General features: G+C 42.9%; 1 protein-coding gene across 3 annotated transcripts in view; it reads right to left on the reverse strand.

The window, feature by feature from the left end:
* Positions 1 to 727: 727 nt before the first annotated feature.
* CENPU (centromere protein U) overlaps positions 728 to 14798 on the reverse strand; it is a 26387-nt gene continuing 12316 nt past the window's right edge. For 2 of the 3 annotated variants that reach the window (XM_006026613.3, XM_006026612.3), the window contains exons 6-13: positions 14153 to 14284; positions 13615 to 13696; positions 10842 to 10959; positions 9393 to 9471; positions 7649 to 7696; positions 5017 to 5078; positions 1745 to 1901; positions 728 to 1141 (exon numbers count right to left, since the gene is read on the reverse strand). In XM_006026613.3, coding sequence (XP_006026675.1) covers positions 1004 to 1141; positions 1745 to 1901; positions 5017 to 5078; positions 7649 to 7696; positions 9393 to 9471; positions 10842 to 10959; positions 13615 to 13696; positions 14153 to 14284 — 816 coding nt within the window. In that variant the 3' untranslated portion in view covers positions 728 to 1003. The remainder of the gene's footprint in view (positions 1142 to 1744; positions 1902 to 5016; positions 5079 to 7648; positions 7697 to 9392; positions 9472 to 10841; positions 10960 to 13614; positions 13697 to 14152; positions 14285 to 14798) is intronic. The other variant, XM_006026614.3, reaches the window with a different exon arrangement.

A 14798-nucleotide genomic window follows, 5' to 3' on the forward strand; every position in this document is an offset into this window, starting at 1 on the left:
CCCTCTGGAAAGCACAGAGGCAGAAAGGGATCTTGGAGTCATTATTGACTCCAAGATGAACATGAGCCGCCAATGCCAGACTGCAGCCAGCAAGGCCAGCCATACCTTGTCATTCATCCAAAGGTGCATCTCAAGCCGGTCCAGAGAGGTGATACTCCCCCTCTATGCGACTTTGGTCAGGCCGCAGTTGAAATACTGCATCCAGTACTGGGCGCCACACTTCAAAAGGGATGTGGCCAGCCTGGAGAGGGTTCAGAGGAGGGCCACCCATTTGGTGAGAGGGCAGCAGGACAGGCCCTATGAGGAGAGACTGAAGGACCTGAACCTGTTCAGCCTCAGCAAGAGGAGGCTGAGGGGGGACCTGGTGGCTGCCTACAAGCTCATCAGGGGAGATCAACAGCAAATAGGCAGAGCCCTTTTCTCCCCAGCACCACCTGGGGTGACAAGGAACAATGGTCATAAACTGATGGAGAATAGGTTTAGGTTAGAGATTGAAGGCAATATTTTACAGTTAGGCAACCAAAATCTGGAACCAACTTCCCAGGGAAGTGGTCCTCGCCCCTACCTTGGGCCAATTCAAGAGGAGGTTGGATGATCACCTGTCTGGGGTCTTGTGAACCCAGCATTCATTCCTGCCTGCAGCTGCTCTTTATGACTTTGAATCTTCAGAACACTATAGCTTTGCCTGCTAGAAATGAAAAAACAGAATAAACTAAAAAACTGCTCTTTATGACTTTGAGTCTTCAGAACACTATAGCTTTGCCCGCTAGAAATGAAAAAACAGAATAAACTAAAAACACAAGTTTATTTTACTAATGCTTATGTGTAGTTTTAATTGTTGCTTCTTTCCTATCTAAAATTAAGTGCAAACCAAAGCTACATCAATGATAGTTAAATATGACCTTATCTTAAAACAGTCAATAGTCTTAAATTAAATAGAAAACAAAATTAAAATAGTGCTTAGTTGAAAAAACATCTTTAAAAGAGTATTGTATAAAGTATTTTAAAGTTTTTCTGGTGGCTTCTGTCTTTGTAAATCCAAAGCCTGTTGTAATCTTTTATTGATTTTTTGAAAGTGCTTCTCAGCTCTTAAGATTCTTCGTGATTCGATCAGAAGAGCAGGTAGGCTGGAAACACCATACTGTTGGAGAAGGAGAAAATTGCTTTCAAAGGAATGCCATGTAAACATTTTCCATTAAGTTCTTACCTGTTTTGAACCCTTCATTTGTCCCATTATTTAAAACACTGGAATCTGATTTAGTGTCACTATTTAAACATTCAGAATAGATCATTAAGTTAATGTATGGCTAAGGGAATGTCCCAGAGTGGAAGAGATTTCCCTAGGCCAGCAAATTTGAGAGAGGACTCCAGAATATAAGCACTTCTGTTCTGTAATATAATTCCTGGAGATAAGGCTAAAACTGCCTCACCTTCTAGACGCAACTAACATCTGAACGATTTTAAAGGTGTAGTGAAAGTTTAGAAATCATACTACAATCTTCACAGGATGAGAGCTTCTTGACACCGTTTTTATTCCCTAAAGCTAAACTCAAGACTGATTTAATTTGTTTCCCTACTGAACATTTTTTCCCAGTTTCCATATTAAAATAAATCTAACACACTATATACATATATACACGATCCATTCACTGCACTTATTTTTCAGTTGTGGTTTGGAGTTGCAACCACCAACAATGCTACGGTCTAAAAATAAATAAATACATAATAAGCAAAATATACTTACAGTTACTTTTTCCAGTGGGTGTTTTTCTCTGTTATCGGAATACTCTTTTCGCAATTCTTTTAAGTCAGTTATAAATTGGGTGGTAATCCTGAAGGATGATTTCCTCTCTTGTAGCTCAGCATATTCCTTTTGTAACTGCTTCAGCTTTGGTTCAGTCCTGCAAAATACCAAACAATCAAGTTCTGAAAATTTTTTCAGGAGTTATTTTGAGCGTTTTGTTTCTGTGAAGATGGCTTGGTATGTGGCATAGCTTCCTGTTCAATTGAGGTAAACATTATTATTAAGTGGATATTAGTACTGGTGCAAATCCACAAAACCTGCAGTTAAGTCTGAAGTTTCCTGAAAAGCTGCAGACGTATCTCAAGGGTTTAATCTGCGAAGTTCCCTCAATACCTAGACTTCTGGCTCTGGGCACCTGCAGGCCAGTCAGTATGTCTAATGCCTTAGCTTAGTTGGGATTATGACTAGATGGGGTCCACCACCTACATTTCCTGATAGGCTAATATGCTAGTGTTAGGCATACTTGGAACATGGTTCAGTCAAGCACAAAACACTGCGGCAATGTCCATTTCATTCAAGCCATGGTGGAAGTACCTACCTTTTCCATGGTTCCCTGCTGGTTAAGATCACTCTGCCAGGAAGCAGGAGATCCATAGCTCCCAATGCTATAAGGCTGAGGGTGCTATCTACCACTCTTGTTGAAGCTGTACCACTATGCAACAAAAAACTTAAAATATTTAGGGGCCAGAAAGAGGGAGCCCCCATGAGGATTTTCTCTGGGCACAATGGCGGAATTTAAGTCATTTGCTAAAATACTTAAGGAAGGACTGGACTTCGTCCAACCCTCTCCAGTGAATACTAGAGTCACACTCCTTCCCCCTGGCCCCATGACTACTATATATGGTAGGTGCAGTCTTATTAGCAGAAGTGGTGGAGAGTGCCCCTCCCAGCCTAGCTGGTAGCCCAATACTCTTAGGAGAGGAAAGCTGTGGGTTTAAAGTTGAGTCCCGCTTCCTTGACAAAGGCAGGCAATGTTGGGCTCTTCCTCCAGTTGTTTAAAAAAAAAAGAGTAAGCAATTGTATATAGCCCAAAGGGTGCAGGGTCCAAGTCCATATAGGGGCTTCTGACTATTACTCCTAATCACACAGGCACTTACTTTCTGGAGAGGGAGAAGGATTTCAGACATAGTCCTCCCCAACATTTCCTACAGGCCAATTTAGGTATTTCTCTGTTAACCAGGCTTACTGTTGCAAACCCCATTCTGAGTCTCAACTCTCCCCATGCCCAGCAAGCAGAATTTAGGCTATGCCTCTAATGCTTCTGTCACAGTCCCAAGAAGCCACAGCACTCAAGCATGCTGGAAAAAAACGTAGACACAGAGCAGTTATGGGAGGCCCCAAGGGCATCTTCCAGTGCCTCATTTCTGGGTTTGGCAAAGGTCGAGTGGGAACAAGCCAGCAGGGTGTGCTTAGTGAATGGCTATACCCTAAGGCACATGACTCAGTTTTGTGGACTCCAATTCTGGGACCAGACAACTAAAAATAGGTGTTGTGTAACAACAATTCAGTGCTCTGCTGAATCTTTTTTTAATCTATGATCTACAAGATACTGCAGATCCCATACATGCTGTCCATGTAAATTATTTTGTCATCAATTAATAATTGTATTCTTATTAAAAAAAAAATCAGAGAAGTGGTCAGGGGATTCTAAGGGATAGTTCTTGTCAAGGAATACAACCTAAAGTAAACTAATATCTAAAGGTTAAAGCATAGCCCAGAGTAACGATTCCTAAAAATTGTCTACGTTAAGAAAAATATTCTAATGTTTACAGAACTCAATCTTAGGCGTTCTATCATTCCACCAACCACTGCATGTTGAATCTGTCACAACCCAAAGGGCGTGATTTTTGTTTGTGTGTGCTTCGGCACTGCTAAATTGTCCCCGCTAAATTGCAGCTTCTTTGCACGGTGGAGTTTGCTGCTGCAAAAGAGACCCCCGGTGCAAGGGAGAATTCCCCGCCAATTTGAAGCTTTCTTTGCAGGGTGCATTTCTTTGTTGCAGCACAGAAATGCGCGTTGCAAAGAGTTCCCGCCATTTGTATGCTAATTCGAGTCCCATTATTGGCCAGTTCTAAATTATTCACACGTAGCGGCTAGTGATTGGCTTGCTAGCTGTATAAAAAGCTTGAGTGGTTTCCGCCCAAGTTGGAGGACTCCACGAACAAGGGAGGAGGAGCCTTCACGCTGTGTGAAGATCTCTAAGCGCTGCGGATCCTTACGGACCCAGTGCATTTAAAGCGGGCAACAGAGGTTTGATCAGCCTCTAGCCTCTCCCCATCGCCGAGCGCAATCCAGACGTATCCCTTCCCGCGCGCAAAAGAACGGGACCCACGGAGCCTAGCAGACTTCGTGTGAGTTTATTCAGAGCTCTTCCGGATGAGTACTTTCTTCGGCTGACACGACGGGTTCGCGTGTTCAGAGCCTTCAGCCGGATTGGGCTAGAGTTCACGAGTCTAGAACTCTTGTCCGCCTCTTTTCTTTCCTGTCTGTAACTGCAACTTAAGCAAGTTTTCCAGCCTACACCACTGCCATCTCGGTGTAAGTAAACAATCTTTTAAACTACCGCTACGCGTCCGTGCCTAATTCCAGCTCGAAGGCCTTCCCTCTCTGCCCCGGCATGCCCGGGCTGCTGGTCACAGCCCGCATGCAGCGCAAAAAGGGCTCGGGTCGCTCCTGGCCCGCACAGAATCTTGCAAATACTCATAAACATGTCACATCAGAACATACTGAGCATGCTCAAAGGCAAGTTCTGCTAAGGTAATGTGGTTCAGTGGCAGGGAGGGAACTACACAGCACTCCCTTCCCCAGTTGGTTCCCCCCAGGTGGGAAGATGACAGCTGCACATACGCCCACTGTCGAAGACAGGGTTAACTGATCATCTCACATCCACTCGTGGATGTGTTCTGTACAAGACAAGTAGCTCAAAGACGAGAACAAATTTTCCAATCAAGTCTAATGTGAAACAGTTAAAAACCGACTACCTGCTCCTACTATGCAGCACTGTAACTCAAATACGGAAAAAGAAGTCCTTTTGGACTTTTACAAAATAGAAAGAAGTCCATGAGTGCAGTGGATGTAGGTCTCAAATAAACAATCTTTAAACAAAATAATAAAGACAAGAGTAAGAATTACTTTCCTTGATGTTCTGAGCACTGTATTAGAATCACTTAAGTTCCACAAGTTACTATTGTGTAGTTAACAGACAAACTCACCCAATTAGTTCTTCCCTAATTTCCATCAAACGCCGCCTTTTCTTATTAATTTCTGCTAACACCTGGAAACAATTAAGCAAAACACTCTTTGAAAATTTCTCCTGTAACCTCAAGGGAAAGTTACTTAAAATGAAGACAGATTTTTTTTCTTTTGGGTTGCAATTTATCTGTGCCCCTGGTTCTAGACTTGGATAATCCTGAACTATCAGGCATAACAGTGCCTGATGCTGCAGTATTTGGAAGGGCCAAGGTTTTAAAGGGTTTCTAAAACTTTTAAGAATTTCCTCCATCCCTCCAAGACTTACACTGCTGACTGAACTCATAAGACTAAAGGATATTGGCTCTACAAGCAGATGGACACACACAGTGTCCCAATAACATTTTGGCATGTTTCATTTAAAATATTCTAAACTGTTATAGAAAAAAGACACCTGCTAGTGTAATACAACCCAAATTTTCAGCAAAGTAGTGACGTGTCACTATAGATACTTACAGAAGCAGTGCAGCAAATGTTATGCTTTTAAGCACTTAACTGTCTTTCATGCTGAAGGATTCCCTATCTAGTTTTAAGATTATCCTGTGCTATTTTTTTAGTCCAATTACTTTTAAGTATTTGCAAGTGATGGCCCGAATCCTGGAGCCTACCCAAGGAGAAACTCCACTTAACGAAGGGGACACTTCATGTGTGCCAGGTTCCGTCTACCTGGAACTTCTTGTGGAACTACAGCTCAAGTTCTGACTAACTGCATAAAGACTTTAAAATTTAGAATTATTTATAAACAAAACACTGGAGGACTCTACATGGAGTCTGTATCTGGGACTGGCAAAGCATTCAAGTGAGAACAGATGAAAATCATAGTGTTCTCAATCATGGATAAAATACCAAATTACCAAAGGTAAATTTAAACAGGATATTTTTCTTAAATTCCTTCCTAAAATAAGTACTGATTTTAATCCAAATAGTCAAAAGACAGCGATTACTGTGGTGACTCATGTTCTGTCTTCAGGATCAGATTAAATATGCTTGTGTATATTTGTGACCAACTGACAATACCAAACACTTTGTAGGACAGAAAAAGCTCTCAACAGAAAAGAAAGTAGTAGTAAAATGCTGCTTTAAGGTATCTTTGCATCAGAAAATGCACACACAGTACTGTTAAAAAACAGAAGCATTCAAGCCAGAAACATTCTCATTTAAAAAAAGAGGCCATGAAGCACAAAAGGGGAACCAAGTGTTTCATACTCCATCTAGAATATAGACATAACTTTAAAAGTATGTTTTCTTCATTTAGTCATGATTAAAGGATGCATCTGTATTAATTTAACACCAGCCCCATGACTGGCAGAGTGGATTTTAAATCTATGTTTTGGCTTTCATTTTAAATGTGACACTTTAGAGCAGCATTTCTCAATCTGTGGGTTGCAAGAATATATGAAAAGGTAGTGAACAAATTTTAAAAAATGATCAAAAAACTTTAAAAATGGATTCTCCTTTAAAGGAGAAAAACATGGGAAACTGTGGCTTTCCCCTTGCAGGCTGGCAGAGATGGGCTGCTTGGGGCTGGAGGGAGCAGCAGTCAGGCAAGGAGCGCCATATGCATCTGCACATGGCCACCAGGCAGCATGGAGAGCAGCTAAGTCTATGGGGCAGGGGGAGGGATGCGGGGGGTATAGATGACGTGTCAAAAGTGCACTGGTGACGTGGTCCACCACTCTACCTTCTCTTTAGGGTAGAGCCGTGATCTGAGTGGGATAGCAGCGGCAGCCAGGTAGAGCCACGTCCTGGCTCTGAGGGAACTGGAGGTGGGAGGTGAGGGCAACATAGTTCCCTTCCCCCACTATGGACAGTGGGCTGGTGCAGGGGTTCCAGCAGCAGTGGCAGCAATAGGTCTCACTGGCCAACTCTGTCCTCCTATGTGTGCCAAGTTCTGTCTGCTGAGCTGCAGAGGCGGGTCCTACCCATGCCAGTCCAGCCAGGCTGCAGCTCCATGTCCACTGTGGGTGCACAACTCTGGGTGGGGCACAGACCCCACCATTGCCCTCCTACCCCCTGCGCCACACGCTGGGGAGCTGGGGCCTGGGGGAGCAGGTTGGGAGTGAGGGGAACCGGCAGAACCAGGGGAGCTGTTTTCTACTTAAACTATTTACTGGGTTGGGACTGGCAAATGTTTACAAATGGGTCCTGGTAAAAGAGGTTGAGAACCACTGCTCTAGAGACAGACCATGTAATGCACTATTTTAGCACTTAAAACATTATTAAAAAAGTCTTCTATGCAGGCTCACATGACCAATTACCTTGGAAAATCTTTAACAGCACATGAGACAAGTTATAAGAGATCAGTATCTGCTTTCACCACATTCTTCTTCAACAGTATCTTTTGCCTTATACAGATTTTTCGCTGTTTACTGAACTGTCCCATCTAACCACCAGCCTCTTACAAACCTGACAGCAAACCGTTTCAAAATGATATATACGACTAACGTTATTCCTAAATAAAGTGCATCACACTAACATGGAGATGTATGTATATTTGTAATGTAATTTTTAAAAATCATCCAAGTTTGGTTTCAGTTAAAAACATTGAGAATCAATATAATTTCGTTTAAAGAGACAGGTACTGCATTTTTTTACCTTTGCATTTTTTCTTTTCAAATCTTTCAGTTCCTGGACTTCTGTTATCTAGAGACAAGAAAAACAAATCACTGTAAACCTGATCTTTTTTCCAACATTCATTTATCTATTCTCCCTAATATTATAATTAGTTTAAAAAAAATCTTAGATGTTTTGATTACAGGAAATATTACTGGTAAGTCACCCTGCCTCATGTTTTCCAAACCACAGAGCAGAAGAAATCCTTGCCTCTTGCATAATTCCTGGACTATCATAGCTACACCATCTCTTACGCTACTTACATAATACAGTCATCTTCTCTTGTGCTGATGGAGGTAATAACACTGCCTTAGCTTGTTATCTAAAAAAATTCACGTTTTTTACAACTTTATCATGCAAGCATGCAAACTGTTTTCAATTTGTCCAGGCTGATAAATCATTTAACTTCACACTATAATTTTAAATGTTGACTGCTCTTTACTTATGATGCTGCTAAAAGTTCTGAACTTTTTACACTACTTGCTGTTAACTACAAATATATCTCAATACCCACAGGCATAATTAGCATTAGTAGCTCTGTCTTTTTATTTAGGAAGGCTATTTTCAATGCAATAATACCAGCAGCCCTTTGAAGTTTTTAAGGCCAAATCCACTGCACTTCAGCATTCAGCAGAAAATAACTTTTCAAGTACAAGGTTTCTGAAGCAAGCATACCAGCAGCACCTTGTGTACCTGGTTGGACCTTCAGATCTACAAGCCCCATTTCCTCAACCTGCACTCTCTTCACAGGACTCCTTCACTAGTATTAGAAATGTCTCCAACCTTTCTTAGTCTTTATGGCTGCCTATACATGTGCTTGGGGGTGAAGGGGCATTTTAATTAGAGTAGTTCCCAGACAGCCAGTAATTAAACCACCTCATTGTTATGTCTATTAATCCCCTGCATGTTTAAAAGTGGCTGTGGGACACTTGAGCTAAACCACATTCGATGAGGTTCAGCTCAAGTGCCCCAGCGGCCATTTTAAAACGCGTGCAGGCTTAATAGACATGACGATGAGGCAATGGTAGAGCATTTTAATTAGAATGTGGAGCAGACTCAATTAAAAATATTCTAATTAAAATGGGAATGAGAATATGCATAGGCAGCCTGTAAGAGTAGGGCCCTTAATGAACAGACAGCATTTCAGCATCAAACATTTAGAGATGGGCCTGCTCCATAAAGCTGACAGGGTAATAGTCCAATCTGAAATTCAATGCATGTGAGCAGAGTAGACCCGAACAGGGTGCAGGGCCTGGGGCAAATCAGCCCATGTGGGGCCCTGCCTCAACTCCAATCCCACAGGCCCTGGACCCGAAGAAGCGGCGGCGGGGAAGGGTATCAAGCAGCTGGACGTGGAGCCACCGCTCCGCACAGCTCCATGCCACCTCTGCTCCACAGGACCCCCCCCAAAGCGCAGGGCACGGGGCAATCACCCCGATTTGCGCCCCCCAGGGTCAGCCCTTCATGTGAGCTCACTGCTGTGCCCAAATGAAGCACCAGTGAGATTTGGTATAGGTACAGCAGTCTTTCCACACATGGCAAGGTGCAGGAATAGGGTCTAATTGTCTATATTCAAGACCTTTATTTCTCTGGCTTAATTCCTAACAAGGTGGATTCATTTTAAAATGTCTTGAGACATATCAGTAAAAGGCAGCATAGAAGTAAGTTGTACAGGCACTCCTACTATACTGAAGTAACTGTTTTCTATATTTATTAATGTACTTACAGTATTAGTAAGTTGGTCTTTGAAACCAGAAAGGAATCCATCAGTTGCTCTGCTGCAAATCGTAGACTCCACTCTTTCTCTGGAGGAGGTGGGGAAAACACACACACACACACGTTACTGGGAAAATATTTTTAGCTTATCTGAAAATTTCATCTCATCAGGTAGCAAGACGTATACATTCAGTCAGTGGTTTTTAAACTTCCTGAAGTCACAGACCCTTTCATATCACTTCTGCTGTGGTTCCCCCAGCCTATCCTAAGGGCTTACAAAGCCAGGCAACTGGACCCAGCAATGGCAGCATACTGCTCTCTGGCCTTCTCTGCCATTACCCTCAATCTCTTTGACTAAGGGTAACCAACCACAGAACCCCAGGGGTTCTGTGTCACACTGTCACAATCACACACTAGCAAATGCGTCACTAACTGGCAACAGGCCAACTGCTCCCTTCGAGGAATCAGTTGTGATGACGTCTCAAGCCAAACTTTTAGTTTATTCAGCTTTTCTTTTTAATCGTTAAGCTATACCTTGTGCAGTTAAGTATATGACAAGATTTATTTAAATTAAAAGGGAGTTTTGCTTATCCTAAATTTGCTCAGGATCAGCTGATGCTTTGAACCATGCTACCTCAAAAAAGGAAATACTATTTCTGTGATACAAGGTCTACAGAAATTAGTAAGAGGAATTTAAGAGCAGTAAGACTTTCTGAGCAGTAGGAAAGGGCATCTCCACAATGCATAATTATAAATTACAAATAGGGCTTCCAGTCTATTTCTTGTATCTTGTCTAGTGAAATACTACAGTATGCAGAACTCTTTTTTCTTAGGACAAATCCCCCAAAACTTTTAAGTCTAATATGTAGATATTAACAAAACACCACCAGTGTTGTGGTGGTATTTTTTCCTTTTACCCAGTATTAGGAATTATGTCCTTATGATTCACAACAGGACTGAAACATTACACTTAGAACAAGAATCTTGAATTCTCATTGAGAATAAAGTAGAGAAATGCAGTTATCAAAGCAGTAGTAACAGTTGGATTGGTCTCAAAGCTGAATGGTCTTTGGAAATTCAGACTACCCCTTAAATGTAGGATTTTAAAGAAAAACAGAGCTCATGACATTTCTTGGGCTCTGAGAAATCAAAGTGCAATCTTCAACAGATTTCATTTTTTCAGATATGCATATTAAAAAAATAGACCTTTAAAACAGCAATTATCCACAAAACAGATATTATATTTGCATTTGGTCAATACCAAATCCCAACCTGAGTCTAACCTTCCTAGGATCACATCACATTTTAGCAAAGAAACTAGAAACAGTCACAATAATCCCAAGTAATACAGGAGTGTTGCTAGAGTGTTTTCTAGTGCTCTGGGTAGTAGGTTTTTAAACAAGATGTACATGTTTTGGTAAGCAGGAGTTTCAAGTCACAAAAAACCCTAAATATTTACTTGTAGTCTGCTGTTATGTCCTCAGACTTAGCCAGAACAACATCCAGCTCTGTAATATCTCTGGAAAATCTTTTTATTCCCTTTGGGCACCAGACCTGTACAGAATGTAGACTATCAACTGTAAGAATAAAACACAGTAAAAATGAATGATATGCAATTCAAATGATTCGTAATTAAAATAATGTAATGCTGACAAAAATAATTAGCATGCTATTAATATTTTAACAAATAAAAGATTTCTAAAATTAAAAGTATTTATCTGGTTTTATGTACACGCCAACCATCTAGAACCAAAAATGCAAATAAGGTGTTTTAGCTTTAAAAATACTCCTAAACAAATCTAGTCTATAAATACCATTACAAAAATCTATCCGTGTTCAATAAGGGAACCTCAGCACCACTTAGATATATTCACTGATATGTAGAAGTAAACTTATTTTTTACTTGACTACGAGACGGGTCTAAAAAGAACAACTGAGAATACCACACAGCACAATGACAGCCTTGCAGCTCTGAAGACTTAAGTTCACAGGGCACACTCAGGGGACCAGGGAAAGTGGGGCACCTCATGATTTTCTATGACTATCTGTGTGGCAAATGCTATTGAGTGTCATGGTCTACTGGAAAACCGAGAGCCTCCTGCTTTTAATAATAAAAAGCTCCTTTTTCTAACCTCACCAGGCTGCAGGACAAAAGATATCAAAAACATCCGAGCTTGGAAAATCCCATTAATAGTCAAATTTTACATGTCCGTGCATTTTATGAACAGGGATCTAGGTTTTCCATTTTCCCATGGGAAAAAATGTGGATTTCCCCTTTTGCCCGAGAAAAACACGGATCTCTCATTTAACAGAGAAATAAGTGGATTTTTCACTTTTGCAAAGAGCTCTCTGAAGGCTGGCATAGTTCCAGCCTGCAGGGGGTTGGGGGGAATGGGAGGAGGACGGTCAGGCAGGGGGCACTATTTGCGTGTATGTGCACACAGCAGCCAGGCAGTCAGGAGAGCAGTTCCTCCAGGTATATCTGGTGGGGGGGGAGGGGGATTGAGGCCCCCATAGGGAGGGAGGGAGGGAGCAAGCTGAGCGGGGCTGGGGCTGCTGTACGGCCAGGCGGTGCATGGGGCTTGGGAACTGGGTCCACAATGGGGGCCTGCAGCTGCAGGGTCCCAGTAGGGAAGGGGACAGGGCCGCAGGCAACTCATTCCGCAGGAGGCAGGGCGGACCTGTGCCCCCCAGATCTCTACACAGGGCAGGGGCTGGTGCACCCCCTGTCCTCTTGGCAGCAGCAGGGACAACGGCATGGGGTTGTGCCCCTTGCCGCTGCTGGGAGGGGAAGGGGCACATTGCCATGGCAGCACAGAGCTCACAGCAGCAACAAGCTTCCCTGCCTGACCACATTCTGCTCTGCTGCGCTGGGTCCCACCCACTAGGCTGCGGAGGCCCCGGGGAAAGCAGCAGGGCGGGGAGCCTGAGCTCACAGCGGGCAGCCTGCACCCGCCCCATACACATATCTGGGGGGCACGGGTCCCCCCTAAGCCCCCGGGAGTATGCAGAGAGGCGGGGAGCTGGCCCAACCCCATCGGAGACCACAGCAGCCCACCCGCACCCACCCTCCCAACGGGCTCCATTCTGGCTATGCCACCTGTGTGGGAGGGGGAGCCGGGCTCCATGCTCTACTATGCTGCATCAGCTGCCACCTTCTGCAGGCAGCAGCCAGGGCTTGTGCACTGCTGCGGGGGGCAGGGGGCTGTGGACCCAGGTCCCTGGGCCCCCATGGCCCTGGCAGCTGGGGTCCCCCTCTGGCACAGCTGGGAGGAGGAGCAGGGGGGCTATCGGTGGGGGTGAGGGGCACCAGCAGGGCCAGGGGGCTGTGGCAGAGGAAGAAAGGGGCTACGGCAAGGCCAGGGGGCTGTGGGAAGGTAAGTGAGGGGCACTAGCAGAGCTGTGGGGCTGAGGAGGGGAATTGAGGAATACCAGCAAGGCTGAGGGGCTATGGCTTGAGGGGCCTGGACCTGCATTCTGTGACCGAAGGGGCAAGGGAAGCTCTAATTTTCCATTATAAAAATCTCAAAATCAAATACCAAAATTTATAGGTATTTAAGAATGTATTTTATTACTAGCAAACTGCCTGTCAAGAATGACTGGAGGTGGGGAGCGGACGGGGAGAGAGAGCCACATGCCACCACCCCGCACTGCCACTGCCTCCCGGGGTCGGGGGGAAAGCTTGCATGAGGCTGCCGCCAGCCACCAGCCCACACTGCTGCCACTCCACATCCAGCCCCACACCACCTCCTGCTCCCCCTTGCATCTGGCTCCATGTCCCAACCCCAACCTGCACAGGGCAGTGGGTGGCTGCTGCTACCTACTACCATGCGCTGCTGCCGCTCCGCACCCAGCTGCGCACTATCCGCTCCCTCCTGCCATGTCCTGCCATCAGTCTGTGAGGAGCACTCTAATTGGTTGTTTCAGTGAGCATTGTGATTGGCTGCCGAGACAACCGATCAGAGTGCTCCAAGAGCATTACACACATACAGACAGACACAAAGACTAAACCCTTTATATATACAGAATAGTGATTGAGGCACTGATAGGCTTCCAAATTGCATTGAAATTGTAAATATATCAATAAAACACTGTGTTCAACTGATACATATACACACACACATATTGGTGTTTCATTTTAATTGTGGATTTTGGGGGTTTTACCAGAGAATTTGCAATTTTTTATCAGCAAAAACCAGGATCCCTGTATGAAGAATAAAATATCAAATCACCTTTATCAGAAGGATCTAATGCTGTTTTTCGTGAAAGCTTTTTCTTTGGTTTCTCATGGGATTTGGTACTCTTCTCAGACTTCTATAACATAACATGCAAAAGATTAATTTTTAAGAACTATATTAAATCATTTAAATGTAGGAGACCTAACTATTTCTAATGATGGCAGATAGTAGCAATAGAAATAACAGTAGTAACAAACCACCAACAGCACCTTTTTAATAAACGTCTAGATCTACTCTAAGCTAAGGTTTGACAAAACACTAATTAGGCTGCCTGCTGATAAGCATCTCACTTCAACCTTCTTTATCATTAGTAGTAATACAATACTAAGAAGATTTTGAAATGTTAGACTTTATAAAGCCTCTTCATTCAGTCTTTCCTGCACCTCACACCTGAAAGTCCTGCCCTTTTAAGAATAAAAAAATGTTTCCTTTCTTCCATCTAGGTGTGGGGAAGGTCACTATCTTTGTCCTACTATTTGAATCTATCCAGAGCATAGATATTATGGAGTCTCTACAGTTGGATAATGACTACCTTGTGTGTGTTTAGTTTCTTAACCAAATCTGTAATTTGATCTGATAAGTTGCTTTCTGAAGAGCTGTCCTTCGGTGCTTCTTCAGATGGTAATTTAGATTCTTCCATGTTGGTTCTGGTTTTTTGTGCTATCTAAATAAAGAATAATTTAAGTTCTATTTATGCTAAAAAAAAATCTAAAAACTCTATTGCACTAAAATGCTAAGAATTTTTTAAACAACTTGAGCAATAATACAATTATTACAGCCCATGAGAATTTCAATATTAAACTGTCATAACTTGACAAAAATGTAATTATTACATTTTTCAATGTAACACTACATATTTTTCAATATATTAACTTTGGTAGTTTTGCACCACAGTCTTTATAAGAAGAAAATTAAAGTTATGTGCATTATGTGAGACAACCACATAAGTAGAATTGAACAAAATGATTAACCAAGTTTTTGTTAAGCATACTACAAGGACAAATGTTGATACCATACACCTGAACTTCTCTAACCCAGATCTTCAGTGGAATATAAATTTGTCTAACATGAAGGTCAGAGCCACCATTATCATTTAATCAGATTAGCTGTCTTCAGGTGTTAGCTTCACCTGCTTCTCACATTTACTTCGCCACTTTGTACATTTCTCTTTCTTGAAA

The sequence above is a fragment of the Alligator sinensis genome, unplaced genomic scaffold, assembly GCF_000455745.1.
Source record: "Alligator sinensis unplaced genomic scaffold, ASM45574v1 scaffold354_1, whole genome shotgun sequence".
NCBI classification, from domain to species: Eukaryota; Metazoa; Chordata; order Crocodylia; family Alligatoridae; genus Alligator; species Alligator sinensis.